Here is a 23,317-nt window from a genome sequence, read left to right on the forward strand (position 1 = left end):
TACCGAGATATTCCTCATCTAGGAGGAGAAAACAAAAATAACTGTGAATAGTTGCTCCAAAAACCTTCAGCGTCGACTCGGGAACTTAGATTATCCTGAAAGAACTGTGGCTCGAGTGATTAGAAGTACAAGGAAACCCTTACTACTGCCATCCATTCTTGTCAACTGTGGTTGAAGGTCATTCGGAAATTCAAACCTGATCTCCAATAGCTTGAATTGTGGTTTTGCGAAAAAATCGACGATGAAGTCTATGGAAATTTTAAACAAATCAGGGTTCAAACAAGGTTCCTGCTCACTGCAAGGTTCCTAGGGGATGCAAGTTTGTTTTCGTGGGTAACTTCACGAAAAATAAAAAGGTTTGGCGAAAGATATGTACCTTTAGCAAGAAAACCGGCTATTTTGTGACGGATTAGACTATGAATTTGGAAATATTTAAAAGGGAGTGCTCCAATAAACGGGTTTTTCGCTTCATTAATTTTCATGATGGTCCAGTTACGTGTCGGTCAAATCTAGTCAGCTGCCATAACAGCAAGGACGTGCTACCAGGCCCGTGCGCCGGAAATTCTCAAGGGAAGGTAGGGTTTTGCTATTTTTACATTTCTTATTAAAGAAAGGTACGAAAGACCTACGGCTCCGTGAAGCTAACGCCTTGAGCCGTGCCAAATAAACGAATTAAAGAAAAAAAGGTACAGAAATTCTTCAACTCTGAAGATTATTTCCGAGCCGTGGAGGGCCGAGTCTTGCGTACCAATCGATTCAGCTCAACAAATTGTCAATGTTTACCCTAATCCGCATCCCCCGGATCCATCGTTAGGTGTTTCTTCAGGATGAATTGTGCTCCTGCTCTTTTTATTTTATCGTTAATTGCTACTTTTTCTAATTCTTCTTGGTGCGACTCGTACCTATTTATATGCTAGCTGGCGCTAAGAATTCCTCGGCGGCGGTATTTCTCTTGATATCGTGCCCATTTTCGTGAGCCATATAGCTCTCAACAACTGCGACGGAGATATCATTGGCAGTGAAATTTCTCTTGACAACGGTAACCCGATCTTCTACGACTTCATGTGGCTCGTTCGTGTTTTTCCTTATCTCCCGTTGCTAGCTCGCTGACCGACCTTTTTTGCTCACAACTATTGATATTATCGCAACTTGTCGAAACAGGAACCGATGAACCGGGGTGGCATTACGCATCTCGATTCGATCAAAATTCTATCGACTCGACCTTGTTTCGCATTATGTATTTCGAACCAAGCTCGAAAGTAAATTTTCGTTCGAGTTCGCTCGAAAAAGTACTAGATTATCGAGAAGTGTTGGCATTATGGAACCATAACAATCGAACTCGAAAGCGACTCGAGTCGAACGTATTCGCTCGATAGTTGTATTGCTGTCGACTGTCGTTCGAGATTATGATTTGTGTTTTTATTTCGGAATACTTAGAGGATATAAAATTACCAAAATGTGTAAAAAGCTCCCACGTCCTTTGAACTACTTTATGTTATATCTATTTTCACCATCAGGAACAAACGTTTTTGAAAAAAGTAATACTAAACATTGATAATAAATTATCTTACACCAAGTAATTATAAAAAAGTGTTAAAACAAATCGATGGAGCAAATTGAAGACACCTTGATTTGTCTAATCGCTATTTGATAGATGTAAAGAATCATAAGCATTCTTGATTTCAAAGTGGTGATTCAAACAATTTTATAATCTAATTGATGCATTTGCTCCCAACTATACCTCAATTGCTTTCTGGAAACACTTCATTTTGATTGTGTTCTCCCTATCTCTAATTGTGTGCTATAATAGAATAATTAACTAACAAGTACACGGAAAACCCCAAAAACACGAAAACAAATTTCTGTCTTGACTATTTGAACTAAAAATGGCTATTTTATCGAACTAGTATTTAAATTTTTGCGTCATTAATTGCTGAAAAAAATTGTTTCTTTTGGAAGCTATCAGTTTCCTAAAAAAAACACTGAAAACCAAAATTTTAATGCAAAATTAGCCATTTTTATTGAAAAGGGCAGTACTTGCAATGATTATTTTCCAAAAGATTTGAGAAAAGCGGTTTTGAAGTTGTGTTGTTTTAAACAATTATTTAGATATTAAATATGTTATTTAATCTAAGAAAAATTGTGTATAACCCATTCTGCAGATAATACATTCCATCATGCGACTGAGGTCCGAATAATAGACTCTACCAGCTAGGCATTTCGATGTTTCGGTGCTTCAACTTAAACAGCGATTAAAATTTTGTGGTAAGAATTTCAAGAATATAGTTATATCAAACTAAAATAATGCCCAAGCGTTGAAAAAAGGTGGTGAGGGTGAGTGGCGTGAACACATTATGAACGTGTTTGGGTCAATTTATTTACCACTATGACTATTTTTATTCTGTGAATTTGACGCTCATCGGAAAAAAACAAAACAAACTGCAATTTTGTTTACACTGAAAAAAATTATTCGGTGGAATTAAAATTATCATACGAAGAACAAGATCATTACTCGTTTTCTGCAACGAAGCTTTTTCGTGCATTGTCGTCTAATTCACGGCATCTTGATGACCGAAAAGTTGAGTAGTTTTACTTTTTTAAAGAACGGGTTATTCCACGTCAAATTTACAACCACAATTTTAATTCCTACCAAAAATTTTTCTTGCATTCTTAGCACAAAATAATTGACATCTATTTTTTGTTTTGGCTGAATACGATAGATTTTTTTCAAGTTATGAGTTTTTGAATTTTATGAATTGAACCATTTTTCAACCACTGATAACGCTTAGTTGTGCGAAAAAATTTATTATTAATAAAAAGTGCGTTTTCGAATGAACTCACCAATAAAAATCTGATATAGTTTTTATTGTTATTTATGTTATGAATTCTGCAAATGTTAGAAACATATTGAAAAAACAAGCTTGGACTAATAAGTTTTTTATTCTATGAAAACATTTATAATTATATTGAGAACCTTATTACTTTACGAGATATTTCAGTTAAAGCTGACCCATAACATGGCGTTTAACGTAAAATTGCCCTTTTTAATGTTATCTCGCAAAACATTTTGAGATCCAGTGCAAAATTTTTACACTATTTCTAAAATGATTTTTATTATTTGAAGAAAAAATAAGCAAAAAAATGATCCAACTTTTAAAAAATTGCTCATGCGAAAATGCAACTTTTTATATTAATTTTTTTCCATGCATCAAATACTTTCCGAGCTATCAGCGATTCAACAATGTTCAATTTTTCTAACTTCAAAAGTTGAAAGCTCATACCTTGAAGTAAATATTATATTCAGCCATAACAAAAATACCTGTCAAATATTTTTAGCTAAAGAATGCAAGAAAAAATTTGGAACGAACTAAAATTTTATTTGTAAATTTGACGTTGATTGGCCTGTACGGTGCATGAAAGTTATCGTCGATGTCTAAACTATTGTTCGTCAATGAAACGAAATGATTCGTTCTTTTATCAATTGTTTTATATAGTATAAATATTTTTAGAAAGGGTAGATTTTTTTTCGTACATAAAAGAAAAAAATCGCATTTCCATATAACATCGGATCTTTTTGGATCGATGTTTGACAACATCGATTTTATTTCAAAGTGCTCGCCCCTATTGTGTACTAGCAAAAATTGTTATATTTGCGAAACTTATCCATATGTATTTCGACAATAAGCAACTAAAAACTAAATAAATTAAAACAATTCCTATATTTTACCAAAGTTGGTTTTATGAAACTTATTCATAGCAGAATAAAAAATATTTTTTTTCTCAGTGTATACTCTTATTTGACAGTTTGCGCTCGAACAGGCAGTCGAAATCTAGTACCGAAATCTAACAAGCTCGAACGCTTGGTCGAATGCGATACGTAATGCCACAATTTAGTCGAAACGACTTCAAAACGTTTCGAATCGAGTCACTCGAATCGAGATGCGGAATGCCACCCCCGATTCGGAGATGCCGATCAGTTTGACTTACATCCCTTTCCAGCCACCCTGGTAATATTCTTTCCTTGATTTCTACAACGGCTTGTTTCTGAAGTGTATAAACTCAAATGACATTTTATTATTCAAACGGCTCGCAGTATTGTTTACTGTTAAGACATTTTTAAAGGTAATTATTCTAAATCCTCCTGGGATGGATATGAGCCCCCAGTGCGTACGGGTTGCGTGCTACAATTGTTCAAAAGCATAGGAGTCATTTCATCTCAATCGGAATCTGCAAAATTGTTACCAGTTCCGTCCAATAGAAAAATCTTGAGCGATATTGAAACTCGAACTGAGGATTAAAGGAGCAGTCACCAGCGACATCGGACAGATGGAGAATTGATGGAGCCGAGGTAGTGACTAAAAGAAGGTGTGCACTGACTGATGGCATTGAAAAATGTATGCATATTTTTAAAAAACGGATTAATTGTTTCAGTTATTCCCATGAGATAAGCTCTAATTATTTATGTTCCAACCTTAGATATTTTTTTTACATTTTAACGACATTCAATTAGCTAGAGATTACTGGGTAGGGAAAGTTATGCAAATTAGAGCCATAGTACTCCAGTGAGATCAAGGATGTGAAGTAAACAGATCGGAAAACTAGAAGTGGCAGGGTCATTAGAACAGGCTTAATATCGTACGGGCTTAAACTTTGTCTTCTGTTAATGAGGGTTACTGAGCTTAGGCAGTATAACTACGAATCACCCGAGTTCACTAACATGTGTCCTGGTATCGATAGACGTGTCCATCTTTACCGTGACAACCGACCCTTAGATAGTTTATTGGTAAAGGGTAAAAAATACATGAATTTGAAAAAGTCCCATGCCTAAATGATCTAGCCTTTTATGCGCAGCATTAGGTAATGATAACACGGTGCTACAAAATAAATAAAATTTAATATACTTTTCAAGTGATCTGGTAGATCTATCTAGATTGCCACAACTCATCACGAACGCCATTATTTTAATCTACGCAGACGACGTAAAAATTTTCTACCCTATTAAAACTACTGCGGATTGTTAAACCCTGCAACAAGATTTGGCTAATTTCGGAACCTTTTGCGAAGAGAGCGTATTGTGCGTCAACCCTGGCAAGTGCTCAGTAATGACATTTTCTAGGAAAATCAGTCCTGTATTTTTTGTATACCAATACCTGAATACTACAATTCCTCGTGTTGATACCGTTAAGGACTTGGGAGTAACCTTCGATCGCTCGCTTTCTTTCAACGGACACATCGATCAAGTTGTAAAGGACTGTCTGCAACTGTTCGCTTTAGTCAGGCGCTTCGGGCGTGAACTGGACGACCCTCACGCTATTCTGTCTATATATATATATATTGGACTAGTAAGGTCGAAACTTGACTTCGCAAGCGTAGTCTGGCGCCCGCTCTATGTGACACAGATCAACAGGCTCGAACAAATTCAGGAAAAATTTGTACGTTTCGCCCTTAGACACTTGGGTTGGAACAACGATGAGCTGCCTCCTTACCAGCAACTGTGCTGACTAGTCGATCTGGACACTGTTCATTCTAGACATACGATAGCGGATGTTACCTTCTTCTCAAATGTATTGGCTGGACGCACCAAAAGTCAACGTCTGCGTGACAGTATAACCTTCAACGATAGTCCTACGGTACTACGACGTCGTCGGATATTCGAGTCACCTAACCGATCGCGAAACTACACGCAGCACGAACCATGCACTAGGTTCATGACCTATTTCAACCGTCTGGCAGATGTGATCTCGCTCAACACTACTCCGAGTGTGATGAGGTGTAGATTAAGCCTTTATTACAGAGGACAACTACTTTAGAGCTGTGATTTGTAGCTGTAATTTATAATTATTCCCTACTCTGTAAATTAGCTTTAAGAAATGGGTAACGGGCTTGTAGCCTACAGCCTACTACAAATACAAATATAAACAAACTGCTGATTGTGCCATCTGACTCCCGTTATTACCGGATAGATTTCTGAAGGCGATGGCATTTTGATTCTCGTCAAGTTTTAGCTCTACTTTAAATATATAGAATAGAAATAATTTTTTCAAAAGTTACGAATATACCGTACCTACTTATTATTCCCCGTATTTTCGATGCCAGTAATACCTACTGGTACCACAATCCTAATACTTTGCTTACTGCTTGCACAAATTCAAAATTGCTTTTGTTACCAAATTTAATTAATTAGCTTTTACTTAGTTAAATAAAGTATAACAAAGAAATGATCGCCTTGTTGATCACTTCTAGAATATTAACATATTGAAGTAGGGAAATGCAAATATCTTTTTACCAAAATAGCTTATGTTCGAATAGAGGGGGCATGTGCCCCTCCCTGAAGCCGCCAGTGCAAATAGCTCTCGCAAGTTAACTGATGATCCTCCCGTTGGGCTAGTTCACTCACACTTAGGGGTTGATTCCTTCTTTCAAATATGAGCAGCTCTTTGAATCTGCAAACCAAATATGATCGCAAGGAAACTGTTGATCCACTCTTTTGCCAGATTTATTCAAACATAAGAGTGATTCGTCTTTCAAACATGAGCAGCTCTTTGAAGCTGTATAGCAAATAGTTCTCGGAAGCAATCTGGTGATCCACTCGTTTGCCCGGTTAAATGAAAATCAAATAAAAATTATATTTCAGTTCAATAAATTTAATTTCCTGCAGTGTATTTTCATTTCGGTGTGTTTTTCGAGTGAATGTGGCATTCGGGTGAATGACACTCGGATTTATGTGACATCGGACAAATGTCATTCGGCTAAGTGGCTTTCGGACGAACGTCATTCTGACAAATGTTATGGAATCATTTTTGCTAACACGGCTATGTGTAACTTCTGTTACAAATAGCCGTGTCTGTTGGTCTGTTTTGATATTGGTACCCATTTCAATTCATTTACTTTGAAGGGGTTCGTCTTCAAAGTATGGGGTAATTTTCCACGCGACTGCTTTTTGGAAATCCGCTTTTGATAAAACAACAATGTTCGCCAATAGATGAATAAACAATAGCGAAATAGGCTACTTGCACACCTTTGGAGTCTTTTACCTCTGCAGTACGCTACATAATGATTTGTAACTATTTTCTAACAAACAGCGAAAAAAATTATTCGTTTTGTACAGTATAATGGGAGTGTACTCTTCATTTACTTAAGTTACTTTGCTACTGAAATTTAAATATGATCTCAGTATATTATGTATAAAACTGGTCTTCATTTGTTTTTCTGCAAATTTTGATTGGGGTACTTGATTTTGCAACACTACCCTCCCGTTTTTCTACCGTTCTAACCTTCTACCCATCATTCCAGCGTGATGAGCGAAGTAAAGCGCAACCAGTGGAAGAACCGGGACCTCCCTCGCGGCCAATACTACCTCAGCGTCTGATAGTGGTTCCGGATCCGCCGAGCAATGCGAACGCCAACCGGCCCCTACCACCGACGCCGCGGTCCAGCGGCGGACCGTCCTCCCAACCCCAGCAGCCATCATCCCAGCAGCAAACGCCTCAACAACCGCCACGGAACTCTCAGAACATCTTCAAACCAATGGTAAGTCCGCCTGCTCTCCCATGCATTGGCACTTTAAGCCTCCCTCGAATAGTCGCTCTCTCTCTCTCATTCAGGCCCCAAATGTTTTCAAAATTGCGCTATATTACGCCTAATGCTTTATACCACATTATATATATGGAATTCGCGAAAACAAACTACTTATTGTTGAACCCGCATTATTTGGCCTTTCGTTGCAAAGATCATATTTGTTAGAGCGTTTTGTTCGTCGTCTGTTCGATGTTTAGTTCCTGTTCTGTCGGCAATTCAGTTCAATGGCGCGATAACCTAGAATAAGATTGATGTTTACACTGTTGATGTATTTTGTCTAGACCAATAGCGTTTCTAGAACTTTTCCACTATTTTCCGACCTATCGCTTATATTCTTATTTAAACAGTAGTAGATTTAGACGTTCAAGTTCATAAAGTTCCGAAGAAATAAAATCGTGAATTACAACAGAACACAATTCCATCATCACAAAGAGTCCTCTTCCGCGATAAGTTTGAAACGACGCACATACGCACACAGAGCAAATCTGCATAGAAATAGCAACTTTTGAAGTGCAAACAATATGCTCTATTAATGTAACATCAAACAAACAATCACTACCTAACTCCAGCACTGATTAATTAGCACATCACCCTAAAATGGATAGCAACGTGTACAGATTGTTGCATTAAGGCCTTCAAAATATCACTTCATAAAATAAAAAAAAATTAAGTAGTTTCGTTTTCGAGCCTCTCGTCCGTCGAATCAGTAAAAATTGGTTTCGGTGAAAAATTTGTTTCTCTTTTTTCTTTCTTTTTTATGTATCATGCGTGTTCGGTATTTGCACTGTACAAAAATGTAAAAAAAACCTCCGGAACACGGTGAATTTGGTAAATGTGATGATGATGGAACCTCAACCAACCTCAATTCGGCAAACTCGGGACACACGCTGCCGCTACAAACAAACCACACGCAAAATGTTTGAACATACACCTTTATTGCCATCTACTACTACTCACACCTATTACCACTACTACCACTACTGCCACCATCTGGTACTTCACCTTCTATTTTATCAAAACTAAATTCTACGCTATTTAATTTCTGGATCGGGATCTGATTCTGTGGATATATGAATATCTTTATTGTTGATTTGCTGTACATAAATCAATGTTGTTTGTTGAAAAAAAAATTGATTGGCGTTTGTCCACACGTCCACCAAAACACACCGTCGATCGTGGTGTGTTGGTGTGTGTCGAATTACCTATCTACTACTACCTCTACTACTGCACAAAAAACCGCAGCTGCCACCACGACGACCCGAGGTAAGCTATTGTTTTTCTTTTTTTCTCCTACTGCCAGCTCTGTCATTCACTACTTTTATCATTGTCAATCTATCTAGTATTTACTACTACCTCGCTATCTGGTATCTCTGTTGTACCTAGCCGTTTAATTGTCATGTTGCCGTTAAATCGTTACATGTATCATCCCATCCAATGTGGTGTTTCGAAATTGTTTGGTCCTTTGGTTTTGTCGTTCTTGTCAAAATTTTCACACTTTTTTCTGGAGCTATCTGGTAAAGACATGAGTTCTGAACAAGACTTTTAGGTTATGGTTATAGAATGCATCTCTAATAATTACGATTATTATAGGAACAGAGAAAAAATATGATTTCTATGATCACAACGTATTCTGATAATAAAACAATGATTATGTAAGGTTCTAATATTTGCAACGACGTGTAACATATCAGATTGGCGAGTAGTTTCAATCATAACTTTCATAAACTTCTAAAAAGACGCCTAATTACGAAGACTCAACTGAGAAATTTTTTCGACCAATTCAAAACTCATGTCTTACAGTCTTAACAATATCAGAAAGCATCGACCAAATACGTTTGCAGTTAAGAAAATCGTTCTATTTTGCTTTCGAAAATCATGCACATCCCCTCCCTGATTACCATCTGAATTTCATTGCGCTTTTTGCCTTCCAAAATTATGTCACGCTCTAGATTCATCCAGAGCATGCCTCCCAACTTCCCCGTTCCATTAGTCACTCATAATAATTCCCGTCGTATCACGTAACAAGTAGCGATCCATCAGCCGCCATGATTCGTTGCCTAGCGAACAGCTGGCCTTTCTCTGTCTCACCTCCTCCCAGCTGCATCGTAATGTACAAGGCTTCTCCATTACCGTGCAAATCTTTTTAGAGGTGCTTCCCATCTACAGAAGATGTGGGAAATTCATAACAGTCTGGAATGTTCCACTTTCCGCTTTGCCTAGGTAGCATTTCCCTGCTAGCTAGTTTCCTTGTTCGACCACCTAGAAACGTCTCTATTTCATGTGTTTGAAAATCCACTTGGATACCTTTTTAAAACACGAGTACTAAACAGATGAACATCCCTACGTTTGATTGTGCTGTACCATCGGAATTTCAATTTTTCCCTCGAGCTGTAACAATGTGAAAATTTTTTCGACTACCCGCTGTCACTCATTTCTCACCTGAAGCCTTCCATACTAAACGAACCGACACCACCTATTCATTCACCTAAAATGGCTGCATACTCGAAGCTTACGATTGTCGTTTTTTTCCGATCGCTTTAAATAATTCGATTTCAGTATCTTTCGGATTAAATTCACCTTCAAAATGCGAGTTTCCTGCTTTATCATTTCAGCAATGCTTTCGATATGTTTCTTTCAATAAATATTTCAATGTTATGTAGCTAAAAAAAATGTCAGTATGTACTTCAATACACCAACCGTAACGTTTTGCGTGGAATAACAGCTTGTTTGAATATCTTTTCTTTTTATTTGGCGCGTGCTTGTTGTTCTATTAAAACATTTCTGCCAAAGTAACCCCTTTAATCAATCAACCTTATGAGAATAGGCTGAATTTAAAATGTCAACTCGCCGCAAACGATTCACTGTTTCCTAATCGGTTCAATTTCGTCCGCCCACAACACTTGTCCCACCCCGCTCAACGAATCACAACCCCTGTTCACGAAATACTGAAAATACACACCACCACAACCACCACCACCCAACCCCCCCTCACAAACGCGATTCTCCAACTCCTACTCACGCATAGGATTTGGACATGTTAGCCGCACAACTAAATGAATTGGGCGTCTCCCAACAGTCACAGCAAGCACAGCCGGAAGCGCCACCACGTAATAACCGACAGCAGCAGCAGCAGCAACAGTCTAGCAGCAGTAGTAGTGTCAACAGTAGCAAACCGCCCGCAACCGCCGTCGCTGCCAACGGTAACAACAACGGAACCGGCGGCGGCGGCGGCGTTGGTGGTGGTCTTGGCGGCAATAACAATAACAACAATCACCACCACGCCCAACCGATCAACCCGCTGGATCCGATCGAAAGCTCCGACTCGGACTCGGAACCGGAGGAACCCAACGATCGGGCGCGCAACGACGGTACGCTGCTGGCCAGCGATCCGCCGAAGCCACTGTAAGTATCCCTAGCTTCCCGATCGGAGTGGTCCGGTGGGACGCAACGATCGCTTCTGTTACACATGCATACATACATACTCAGCTTTCGTAGCATATCACCACCTATTGAACTAGTTTTTTTTGGTTAGTTGCGGTTAGATCGGAAAACAGTGTCTCACAATACGTTGGTGGGTTTCGGAATTTTGCATATCTCGAATAGTTTGAGTTTTCGGTTATGATCAATTATTACGGTTGAGTTTACGGTTATGATCAACTATTACGGGAACGAGAAGAACCCTTTTATATAGTGTACGTTTTAAGACAAAATTTAAATGAGTTATTTTTATAGGTTTTTGTGTTTTTCTAGTTTACATTGTATTACGACCTCAAGTTATTCTTTGTCACAAATGAGCACTTTTCTATATTACTGTTATTTGGTTACTTATTAAAATGTAACTTGACAAACTCAAGGTGTACACAATATGTAAGTTATCTCGGAAAATTTTTAGACTAAATTCAGACATTTATTCTACTGCATAATCAAACACAAAATATGTACCAATGTACTTTTCATACATAATTGTACTCCTACTGCACTGAAAATCTGTCTCCAACATGTTTGGATGTGTCAGTACAAAACAACGGATACAACTGTTTTCAATATTTTGAACGATTGTCGTGATAGCAAAAAACCGCAAAAAAAACCTACCAAAATTAAGTGCCAGTACAAAAATGTGCTATCAAAGGCCAAAAATAAGGTTGGATAATTAATGCGCAAATTGGAATAACAATTTGGTATTTCAAACTCAGCTGTCCGCTGTATTTTGAAGAAAGACAACGTAATTTATAATAAACGAAAGCCAGCAGTAAAATATTTAGATAAACTACTCGAAAAATACCAATTTGCTGCCGTAAACTTCACCGTAAACAAATTGCGAATGACAAATTCATCATTTTGTATGGTGAATCGTATTTTTCATTTTCACGCAATAAAGTTAGTGAAAACGATGGATAGTACACTGACAACATTTACCAGATGATGCTAAATTTGCCGGTAAATCGAACTACGAGCCGAAAGTGTTTATGTGGGCAGTAGATCGGCTCGAGGTTGTTTGGAAAAATTTAAACTGATCCTAGTTAGCGAGCGCAGCACTTTTTGAACGCTTGGTTGCTCCTCGAAATGCGTTTAAAGCTAGAAATTGGTATGGCAAAATTTACTGATTTGCATCTCCACTAATACAGATTGCTATTTCACTCAAGTTGAAAAATCTATGAAATTAAAAAAAAATAGTCCATAATGTGACTAACAATTTTGACAAAAACTGTAACCTGCTAGGATTTTTATTAAAATGTTTTTTTTTGATTATGGAGGTTTTAACCTAAGGGTCTTTCACTTCTTTTCGGGTTAGAGAAATCTCTTTTGGGGAAATCTCTAACCCGGGTGGGGAATCGAACCCAGGTAAGCTGGCGTACAAGGCAATCGATTTACCAACTACGCTATGCCCGTCCCCTCAAAATGTTATTACAATTTTAAGATAGAAGGGATTAAATTAATCGCAGAAATTTATGAATATGTCAACACTGCAAATGTACCACCTGGAATCAGGAATCAGTAGCGACTGGCTCAAATGGCACGTTCCCCATGTTGGTTGGAGCTTTGTGCCTTGCCTTGATTTGTCTTGTCATCATTCTCCTGATGGAGAGGACTGGGGAAGTGGTAAGGTAAGGGATAACGAAAATAACGACACAGAGACGGAAGTATTCTGCACTCCCAAGGGAATAAAAACACCTCTTGAAGAGCGCCTATATCAACACCCCCGTAGAGATATTGTCAATCAAATTTTGATTTTTTGGAAGCCATAGTTTAGTTTATAATCTTTTTTCGCCAAAAATTCCAAAGATCAGTCATCGATACAAAAATATTCTCTGTAATCGACTTGGTTTTTAGAACTTCCCAGGAAATTGTCTGTGAAAAAGGCTTGTGGAAATCTATTCCCATCAGAACATCAGCACTCTTCTAACATTCCTTGGGATTCCTCGGAATATAAAGGAATACCTTATTCTGGTGAAGGTTATATGGTTCGACAATAGAACGGAAGTCCCCTGCCCTCCCATTTATCTTCTCCAATCTCTGTTTCAACCAGGTACAGGTTTGTTTGTTATCCGGAGAGAACCAAATAATACCATACTTTAAGGTTGGACAGAGAAAGGGTAAAATTCGCGAACGAAAAAAGCAGTTTTTTTCCATTCCGTATGTCAGATCTTCATAAAAATCGATCAGCAGTAATGTAACAACATTCTACATACGCTGATTGATTTTTATGAAGATCTGACATACGTTGTGGAAAAATACTGCTCTTTTCGTTTGCGAATTTGGCGCATTCTCTGTCCAACCTTAAGCCAAACCCTCTGAAACTGGGGATGAAAGAGTTAGGAGGGATTGAAAAGAGACAATTGTGAAGATCTTTTAACAGCGCAGTCGACATTTCTCCAACCTTGCTTACACTCGATAAGTATTGAGACTCGAAAACTCTATACAATGAGCCAAAGTATTATTGATAAGAGCACCTCCGAGATTGGGCGTGTTTTGATAGGTTTTGATCATTTTTTTCATTTTAAAGAAATTAATAGAAGCACCTCCCTCACAACTGTCAGTATTCACATCCGATGTGCGAAGTGATTCATTTTTCGATTCACCGAAAATCATCTACTCGCACCAACGGTTTAATAAAATAGAGTGGGAATGAACCTTCTAGCAAATTCCACACAATTTAATCCAATTTTTGCTACGACTTTTTCAAAATTGTATTATTATGCAGTATAACCGCAAGATGTTGCTACAGATGATCAAAAACGATTTACTTGTGATCAGAAACGAGGGTTCGAGCTCGTTGGGTACGAGCCAGTTTGCCAACTCATGTGTAATACCGTCAGAGCATAGAGTTATATCTAGCACCTCTTCTCTACCAGACCGTGCAAATGTTGGGTGATTTCCTACATTAAGTATATGAAAATTTGTGCTGCTTAACTAGTCCATAAATTCGGTGCCTATCAAATTGATATCTGACCTGCCCCAAATTATCAGCGGGGTATTTGCATCACTGTCGATTATGAGTGGGAACCTTGGAGGAAACCCATTTCTGACACAGTATGATATAACCCTTTTAAAATCATTAGAAGCTATCATTATGCGGCAAATATGCCGAACAATTGACTTATTTCCTGTTTAGTCACTGTCATATTGACTGTGACAGCAAAAATATCACGGGTTGTGAGGTCGGATATAAGAAATGCGTCAGTAGCACTATTCGCAAGTATACATGCACGAGGCATTTCACATGGATTTGTCATGCTATTCTTGTTGAAAGCTACGAAGACGGGGTTAAGTAGTTTTCCAACATAGCCTTTTTGGAAATACGGTTCATGAACCGAAGCTAGAGATTCATAGTTGCTGTACGTTTATGCTGAAGATTAATTTGTGCTACTCTAACCATACTCGATCACAGCACTAGTTACACATTTCATCGCCAGCAATTATTATACAGCAACTAGAAGACACCAAACACGTTGGCTTATGATCGCCGCTAGCTAACCCCGAAAAGGGGATTAGGGAAGTGTGGCCATTATTTGAATCCCACGATTTGCGAAAAAATAAACGTCTACTGTGTAAGAGATTCGGTTAACACAACAATAATAATATCCACGACACTTTGTGTGCGGCATGGCATATTTTAATCATGCCAGTCATTTCGTCCTCGGTACGGAGAAATACTTCGACTCGAGGACTCCTGCTTTCAGTCGCCGCCTCGTACATGGGATCTGGCACACAGTAGATCAATTCTTGGCTGAGATACTTCAACATTTATATTTATATTTACAAAAATTCTTGATAGCAGACAATGGAGTGCGAATCGTGAATATACGTGCCCTACTCCGTCCTTTCTATTTCTTGGTCACGGTAAGCTTTATCCTCAAACAACGGTATGTAACTATGACACTAGCGTCACTATGATAATTCATCGTGGTCGAACAATCGGATTGCTCCGAATCAATTTTAGACTTATAGGTCGCACGATCTTGAGTCGCCATTCTCCAGCTTCCTCGAACACCCGCTGCATGCATGCGCATCTTCCTTGATTGCTAGGTTTGTCGCAAAATCGGCGCCCTCGTTTCAAGTTTTCTGCTCAGCAGAACTAAGAAAAAGTTTTTACATTGTTATATGTTTTTAAATTTGTCAGACAAAAATTTAATTTTCTTTTAGAATATGATTAAACATTTTTTTAAAAAAATGTATTGATAAAAACTATTTTAATAAAAACCTTCCTAAATGTTGTCACTTTTAAGATATTTTAAATTTTGTTTCAACAAATACAATTCTTTTCATAAGTTGTTTACGTTTCTCCATCAATGTTCAAAGTGACAAAACATGATAAATAAATATTTTCAATAGAATTGTTATCCTAATTTTCCTAACAACAACTTCAACACATTTTTAAAACTTATACTATTGATCACAAACAATTTATTTTGTTATAGGAAACGTTATTCCAAATAAAAATACTTATTTTAAAGTAGTCAAAAATGAAATTTATGTATATTTTAAATTTTGTTTCAATAAGAATAATTTATAAATTTAAAACCTTTTCGTAAATTATCCCCGTTCCTCCATATTGTTTTCAATGTGAACATGAAATGTTATGTAACTTGTCTTCTGATACCAAGGCGATAGCGTGCACAGGGCAAAATGAGCTAAAAAACCTGTTTTAATCCACCTAGTGGTGTAATTGTGCCTTTCTCATTTCTTTAAACTATGAGTCTATGGCTGGTTATGTTCGTTTCAATTATGGAAACATCTACTACATTCTTAGTACACTTCACACCAACACACAATAGTTTGCTAGCTACGAACCTGATGAGCTATGTGTCGACAGTAAAATAAAAAAATATCATACTTTATTAGCCTAATCAGCATTAGTTCAATGTTGCCTTCTTGCTAACTACGAACAAACCACTCCCCAGCTTAATTCGGAATACCTTGTGCTATAGCGGTGGTATAAAGATGATGGGGTTGAAAGGGGGAGGGGTATGAGTGATGGATGGGGTGGTGGCTTGGGGGGGGGTGCAATGAGGGGTGATAAAAGGGGAATTTAAATTGGCGGTGACCGCGAGTGGGAGGGGGGGGGGTGTAACCCAGAAACCTTATGTCAATGCCGGGATTAGGTTGACGATTTTTAGAGTGATTGCATATCCTCTATAAGAGAAAGGCAAAAAGCTACGTGCATGACCCCTTAGCTGACAATTAGCTAAAATATATATTTTCGAAATCTGGACGGATCTGATTTTTTCAGATTTGGATGAATTTGAAGCTGACAAGTCCATACAAGTTACAAGTAGTGTTATAACTAGTGCATTAGGAAAAGATTGCAGATTTAAAATAACTCATTTACTCCTTTTATAAACTGGCTGTCCAAAAATGGACGAAAGCAAACAGAACAGAATCGAATATGATTTTTAATTATTCGAGTTGTTTGAAACACCCAAAGAACATCAATTTGAAAGAACAATGTGAACAATGGACTAGTTCGCTATGGACGTGTGTGGCAAAGATCTATTTTGCGGAAAGTACAGTCGCAATGAGACGAGAAGGTATTTATGGAACATTGTTGTCATGTTATTGTAATGGTACACGTACAACAACATGACAACAATGTTCCATAAATAACTTCTCGTCTCATTGTACGATTGATAGATTATAGTGAAGATCCGCTTTTATCAGCCCACAATTTTGTCAGCCTCATATGAAAATTGATAGTTGATAGTTTGATGAGCTCTAGCAGACGAACCAAGTCGAATTCGAGTAAATTTTTTCTTGAGCATATTTTTCTTATCTTAGAGATCCTTAATACGAAAAAAATCCAAATTTTAATTTTATTTTAAATTTTGCGTTGTCTGACCCTATTAAGCGAAATTTATGCTAAATAATCGGAAATAATTATGAAGTTATATCTTGGGACTAGAAAAGAATATTTTAAGAGCTTCGGTTTGTTAAAAAAAAAGAAAAATATATGTCCCGATTTTGTCAATATCCCCGTTTTAACAGCCTAAAACTCACCAAAGGGCTGTTAAAAACGTATCTTCACTGTATTATAATTGTCTAAAATTGATGCAAGTTATTATGAAAATTCTGCTAGTTAACTTGAGTGCTTATGCTACAGAATTTGCGAAGTTAAAGGCTGATGAAGTACTATCTCTGATAGTCGACATTAAGCTAACGAGGCATCAATACTTATTAATTTGCGCATAAGTAGTAGAAAGGCGCCTCTTAATATTTGTCTAGATTATAAGAGAAGCGCTTTTTCTAAAGATACTTATAGTTTTCCGATCTGTTTACTTCACATCCTTGCTCTCATTTGAGTACTATGGCTCTAAATTTTCAAAACTTTTCCTACCCAACCCAGTAATCTCAAGCTAATTAAATGTCGTTAAAATGTAAAAAAGTGTTATACCTAAATCGAAAATCAACCGAATTGAGGCTAGCCTAAACACACAATTAATAAAATCGACGATTAAAACCTGTTACCGCGACTGAACCTGCAAGCGGAGCATCCCTCGGTCGATGGTGACGTTTGGTTTTTCGCAACTAGCTCCCGATCGTTGTGTCCGTGTGAGAACTGTCAAAAAACCGAAAAAGTTCACATGTGGTTTGTGATATTCTTCTGGACCTGCTATTGGAAATATTACGGAATTAACTAAATACTTACCGTGAGTAACCTGATAAAGAAAGAAATTTAAATTATAATTTATAAATACTTGCCTTAAAATTGATAATACTTACCTACAGTAGTAGGAAATAGGAAAGGAAGATAGTTGGAAAGCTGGTCGGAAGAGTAGTTAGCGAGGGAGGAAAATTTGAAAGTAAGAGAGTAAAATTATATGCGAAAGATGAAATTTAATAAAAATTTATATAGGTTTAGCCTGCATCAAAAAGGTGTTTGCTCATTATTTCTTTCCGTTCGAGGACGACCGAACAAAACCAACAAACAATACCGAGTTGATAGCTGAAAGTCATAGTAAGAATGTCGATAGATTCTATCATCTTATATAAAATTTGTAGTAAAAAAAGTTACAGTTCACTAAAGTACGTTGAAATCTAATCCGCAAGGACCGAATTGACGATAATGAAATCAGATAGTTTATTTATGTTCTCTTTCGTATTTATTACCAACTATTGGCAAAACCTATATCATAAAATGTGACAGAATCGATTAATCACTATAAGATGAATCGTTCTGCTCTTTTCGATATCAAATTTGAGCTGAGCGACTCCAAATTCAATTATAATATATGGCTATGGGACGAAATTCTCTGAAAATGTATATGGCCGATGAAGAGAATATAGGTCAAAGGAGAGGGAGGGGGCGGGTATGTAGAAAGAGATGGTGTGAGGGGAAGTTAAGATGGAGTATGCAACACCCAACACCATATTATACCCTCCATTTGAGATATGGTTTATGAAAATCGGTTCAGTCATCACCTTAGAATCGATGTGACTAATTCTGGAATATGTCCAGGAACCCGAAAATTCCGGAACTGACAATAGTGGACATTATGTTCAAAGAATCTTTGATTGGCCATCAGTGATCTAGACTTGCAAATAGAAATGATGTGATCTATACTTGCAAATAGAAATGGATTTTTATCCCTTGAAGTATTACGATTTTACCGGTTTATACGGGAAATTCCTATGTGGTCCCAATAAACAACCTGTAACTCCGGAACCAAATGTCAGATACGAATGAAATTCAATAACAGTCCATGGGAGTATTGTATGTTTCATTTGAAACCAAATTTATGAAAATCGGTCAAGAATTCCCTGAGAAAAAGGTGTGAGATTAACTTACGAACTTGGAAAGTACCCGGGGCATCAAGAACCGTCATAGGTGGCCAATGTGGTCAAAACTGCTTAGAATGACCATTAGTGATCTAGACCCGCAAATTCGAGTTATGTTGCCCCCTTTTTAATATGTATTACACCATTTGGACATCATGGTGTTACCATTTTATATGGGAATTTGCTGGGTGACCGCACTCTCCAGTCCGTAACTCCGGAACCGGAAGTCCGATCGACAAAAAATTCAATAGCAGCTTATTTCATTTGAAATCAAGTTTGAGCGATTCGGTTCAGCCATCTCTGAGAAAAGTGAGTGAGTTTTGAAAACACACACACACACATACAGACATTTGTCAATTTCGACGAACTGAGTCGAATGGTATATGAAACTCGGCCCTCCGGGCCTCGTTTGGAAAGTCGGTTTTCAGAGTGATTGCATATCCTTTCTATATGAGAAAGGCAAAAAACAAAGACTATTTACTGATACTATAGATAGAGAGGAGAAATTCGCGCGAGATATTTCGTTCGTCTTTTGGGCAGATCGACAACGTGTTCTTAATGTTCTGCGTGACCCGAAACCGCGTGATATTGGTAACAGAACATTCCGAATAGCGAACGTCGATTCTGACTATTATTTAGTGATGTGTAAGATTCGTGCAATACCCCAACGGCTGTCGACTCAAGATTCCGAGGAATGTTTCCAAAAACTGGTCGAATAACGAAACCTTAGAATTCAAATGGAGTCTTTGTGATTGTGTCAGTTCAAATCATATGGAAATGGATGCCAATTCATTATGAATAAAATACAGAAAATTTGAATTTGGTAATTAACGAATTTTTTCCGATGTTCCAACTTACATTTTCTAGATAATAACGTTGACGAACACAAAATCAATGTTTTTTGTCAAAAAAGAGCTTTAGTGTGCTGAAATCACAAATTGTTTATCGGAAAGTTGAAGTATAATGTTGAAAAATTGCGTTATAAAAAAGCTTCATTGGGATTGAAATTTAAGAATTCCTAAAAAGTCAAGTTAATTGCTATTTATAACGTACATATGAGTGCTGAATTGAGTGGAGTTATTGGATTTTGTATATAAGGTCTCGTTCTTAAGTTTTGCACCTTAAAAATGAAGAAATATAAAGTAAATGCTCAAAACAAGTTTAGCGATCAACATAGTTTTGGTTTTGTCATCCTCGGAGGCTTAGTAGCGTCGAAAAAGTTCTAAGGCATAATGCAGTGCAAGATACAATAATTGTGGTGATTAATGTACAAAATTAACTTTTCAAATAATATAGGTAAAACTTTTAGGTCTTCAGCAAAGTTATTGAGAATGCTATTGCGAACAACTTTGTTGAAGACGTGAATGCTCTGTGGTATCAAATTGCGGTAAGGTAATTAGGTAATTTGCGAAAAAACCTTTGAAACAAGTTGTTCAAATATTGTTGTTTCTAAAAACTCTAATATTTGTGTGGTCTTCTGCAAAGTTGTTTAAAATAATCAAATACACACTTTTATCCAAAACATACAATGGTTGTATCGAAGAAATTTTTTATAAAAAAGTCGATAATATTATTTTATATCTAGATATGCCGAACAAACAAACTCTCATATCTTTAATAAAGTTCTTTCAAATGACATTTTCAACCACTTTATTGAAGACACCACGCACCTCGCTAATTTGTTTTTAATGAGTTAATTATTCTGTCAGGAGATGCGCTGTATTATTGTACATTATCTTCGAAGATCTAAAGTGAACGGTTTTGAAATTATTCATATCATGGCCGTAAAAAACGGTTTTTGAATATTCATTTAATTTTTCTTCACTTTAAAACTGCTCAAAGTGAGAATGAGGCCATGTGTACAAAATCTTACTTGGGTAAAGTGCCTATTTTCATCACATTAAGAAGGATACTCATTGATTACTCGGCCTTCAATCAATGGAATGCGTACAAATTGACATCAACAGCTTTGCTTCGTTGTTAAGAACCAAGATAATAACTGGGTAACGGGTAGGGTGATAATAGAAACATGGCCAAAATAGGCTCATCACCCTATACCATTGCATTTTCCACTCAAATGTGCGAGCACCATAAATAGCTACATACTACATTTTTTGTCTTAATTCCCGATGGCTATTTTTATAATTGATAATACAAAAGAACCTGTTTTAATCCACCTAGTGGTGCAATTGTGCCTTTCTCATTTGTCCAAACTACGATTCCATGGTTATGTTCAATACAACGGTGGAAATGTATATTACATATTCAGTACGATTTGCACATACATAAAATGGATCGACAACCACTATTTTGAGATGCTATGTGTCGACACTGAAACATCGCATGAAACCAGCGGCGGATCAAGGAAGAGGATCCGGGGTGTCCGGACCATGCCGAAAATTTTCAACTTGTTAAGAAATTTTAAACTAGTTTCAATTTTAAAGTAGCAACCCCTCACTGGATACTCCTACCTACGCCTAAAAAGTAAAAAAAAATGGCCGGGATTAAGTTGACGATTTTTAGAGTGATTGCACAACCTTTCTATATGAGAAAGGCAAAACTTATATAAACTGATTCTGAAGTATTTGAGACAAACAGAAAACGCCATTTGTCATCAGATTCTTCCTACTTAGCAAACAACCATCTGTTGTCACAGTATACTCAAGCTGGTTTTTATGTTGAACAGTGTAATCTGTGATTTATACCTCGTATTTGTGAGACACTGTAGATAAGTTATTCAAGAATCAATAGATCTAACGAAATAGGTATATTATATTCATTACGCTACGACAAATCATATTCTTAACGAACGTAAACCTCATTTGTTACACCATCATCACTAACCATTCCATGTTTTTGTGTCTGCATTTTTCCTATTCTTTTACTATGTTTCCGTTTATGTTACTTTACTTGTCACACTACACGTTCCCTTCTATAACCCGTCATTATCTTTTTTTTTTGGAAAAAATTCACCCTTCGCACATACCTCTCCGTTCGATTTCGTTCTCTTTCTTCTCTGTTCGCCTTCTGTTTCGTCCTGTTTTTCGTTTTTTTTGGTTCCATTATGTTCAGTCCCGAATTCTCCTATAGGCCCGGTGGATTGGGAGTGCTGGCCGAGTCGGATCCAGCCACGACGACTACGCCTGGGGGCAGCAACAACAGCGTACTATCGCCTCCCGGCAGTGGAAGCGGCGGAGGTGGACCCCCCAATCGACCGCTACCGCCGACACCGGATGACGACGATACCCAGGGTGATCGGACGCTGATCAAGAGGGTAAGTTTTGCATCTTCCTTTGCCTCAGCCGTGGCGCACGAACCCGAACAGAGTGCGACCGCTGTGCCATTCTCATTCGTGTTTGTTTTCACAGTTATTATATTATTACGTTTTTCTTTATTCTCTAGTTCCAGTTAGTATCCGATTTTGAGTTCTACTCATATTTGTTATCTCCGTGCTTTCATTTTCTTACATTTTCCACTCGAAAAAAAAAACAACACACTCACCAGATTCCGCCCATTACCACACACTCCTCGTTCCGAACACTGTTGGCGAGTCTTTAAAAGTGGATTTTCTCTGTTTTCTCTCTCTTTCTCTCTTTTCTTTTCTCTTAAATTTCTCTTCTTCCCAGATTTTTAATGTAAAGTGGAAAAATTCCGAGACTCAAAACGTAATAAACCAATATTTCTTAACATCATTTGTTACTATTTAGACCCTGTTTCGAAAGCTCGTGAATAAAACAATTTTGCTTAGTTTCTCCCGTTTTGTATCAACTTCCACTCACTCTCTATAGTATTCCTTACCTTTACACATTTGTAAAAAAGACAATGTCGTATTGTTTTGAATGATTAGTTTTAGTTTCAGTTGTATCACACAGCAATATCTTGTTTTACTCTTTCTTCCCATTGATTACATTACTCGAAAATAGGTTATTGGAATGCTGTATTCTTTCTGTTTATATATGCCGCCCCCTCTTCACCCATCCAACCATCGCTCGGTAGCTAGAAGTTTGAGGTTAGGGTTCATGGTTTAAGAGCTTTTCGGGCAGACTGTTCCGGTACCTGTGTTTATACGTTTGATCCCCGAACCGATTTGATTGCAATGCTATTTTGTGCCTATTCAAATGTGATGTTATGTTGAGTTATTTTTTGGTCTGAACAGGAAAAAATACAGAAATAGTGAAATACGTTTTAAAAAACTAAGCGGAATAAAAAAACCATTTCGGGGATTTTTGTTATTTGACATTTCCATCACGAATCGATTTGTAATTAGAGAATCTATTTTAAGTCGTAAGAATATGCGTATAGAGTAGGAAAAATTCTTACGATTTAGAATTGATGCCATATCTGCGTTCGTATATTTGCGCGGTATATAAAATCTTTCCCACTCGATTTGCACAGAAAATTTAGCAAATGGTAAGTCCTAATTTGTCTTTAATTAGTGGTTAGTTCTAATTTGTCCTAAATTATT

The 23,317-nt window shown here is 37.3% G+C and overlaps 1 protein-coding gene across 19 annotated transcripts in view; it reads left to right on the plus strand.

Moving 5' to 3' along the window:
* Nucleotides 1-23,317, plus strand: part of LOC131692242 (serine/threonine-protein kinase mig-15) — a 250,343-nt gene that overhangs the window by 180,874 nt on the left and 46,152 nt on the right. For 8 of the 19 annotated variants that reach the window (XM_058979177.1, XM_058979172.1, XM_058979188.1 and 5 more), the window contains 4 exons: nucleotides 7,294-7,530; nucleotides 8,821-8,841; nucleotides 10,604-10,980; nucleotides 21,925-22,126. In XM_058979177.1, coding sequence (XP_058835160.1) covers nucleotides 7,294-7,530; nucleotides 8,821-8,841; nucleotides 10,604-10,980; nucleotides 21,925-22,126 — 837 coding nt within the window. Of the gene's footprint in view, nucleotides 1-7,293; nucleotides 7,531-8,820; nucleotides 8,842-10,603; nucleotides 10,981-21,924; nucleotides 22,127-22,478; nucleotides 22,518-23,317 lie in introns of all 19 variants that reach the window. The other 11 variants (XM_058979178.1, XM_058979179.1, XM_058979180.1 and 8 more) reach the window with 6 other exon arrangements.

Source organism: Topomyia yanbarensis, chromosome 3 (assembly GCF_030247195.1).
Source record: "Topomyia yanbarensis strain Yona2022 chromosome 3, ASM3024719v1, whole genome shotgun sequence".
In the NCBI taxonomy this organism is placed as follows: domain Eukaryota; kingdom Metazoa; phylum Arthropoda; class Insecta; order Diptera; family Culicidae; genus Topomyia; species Topomyia yanbarensis.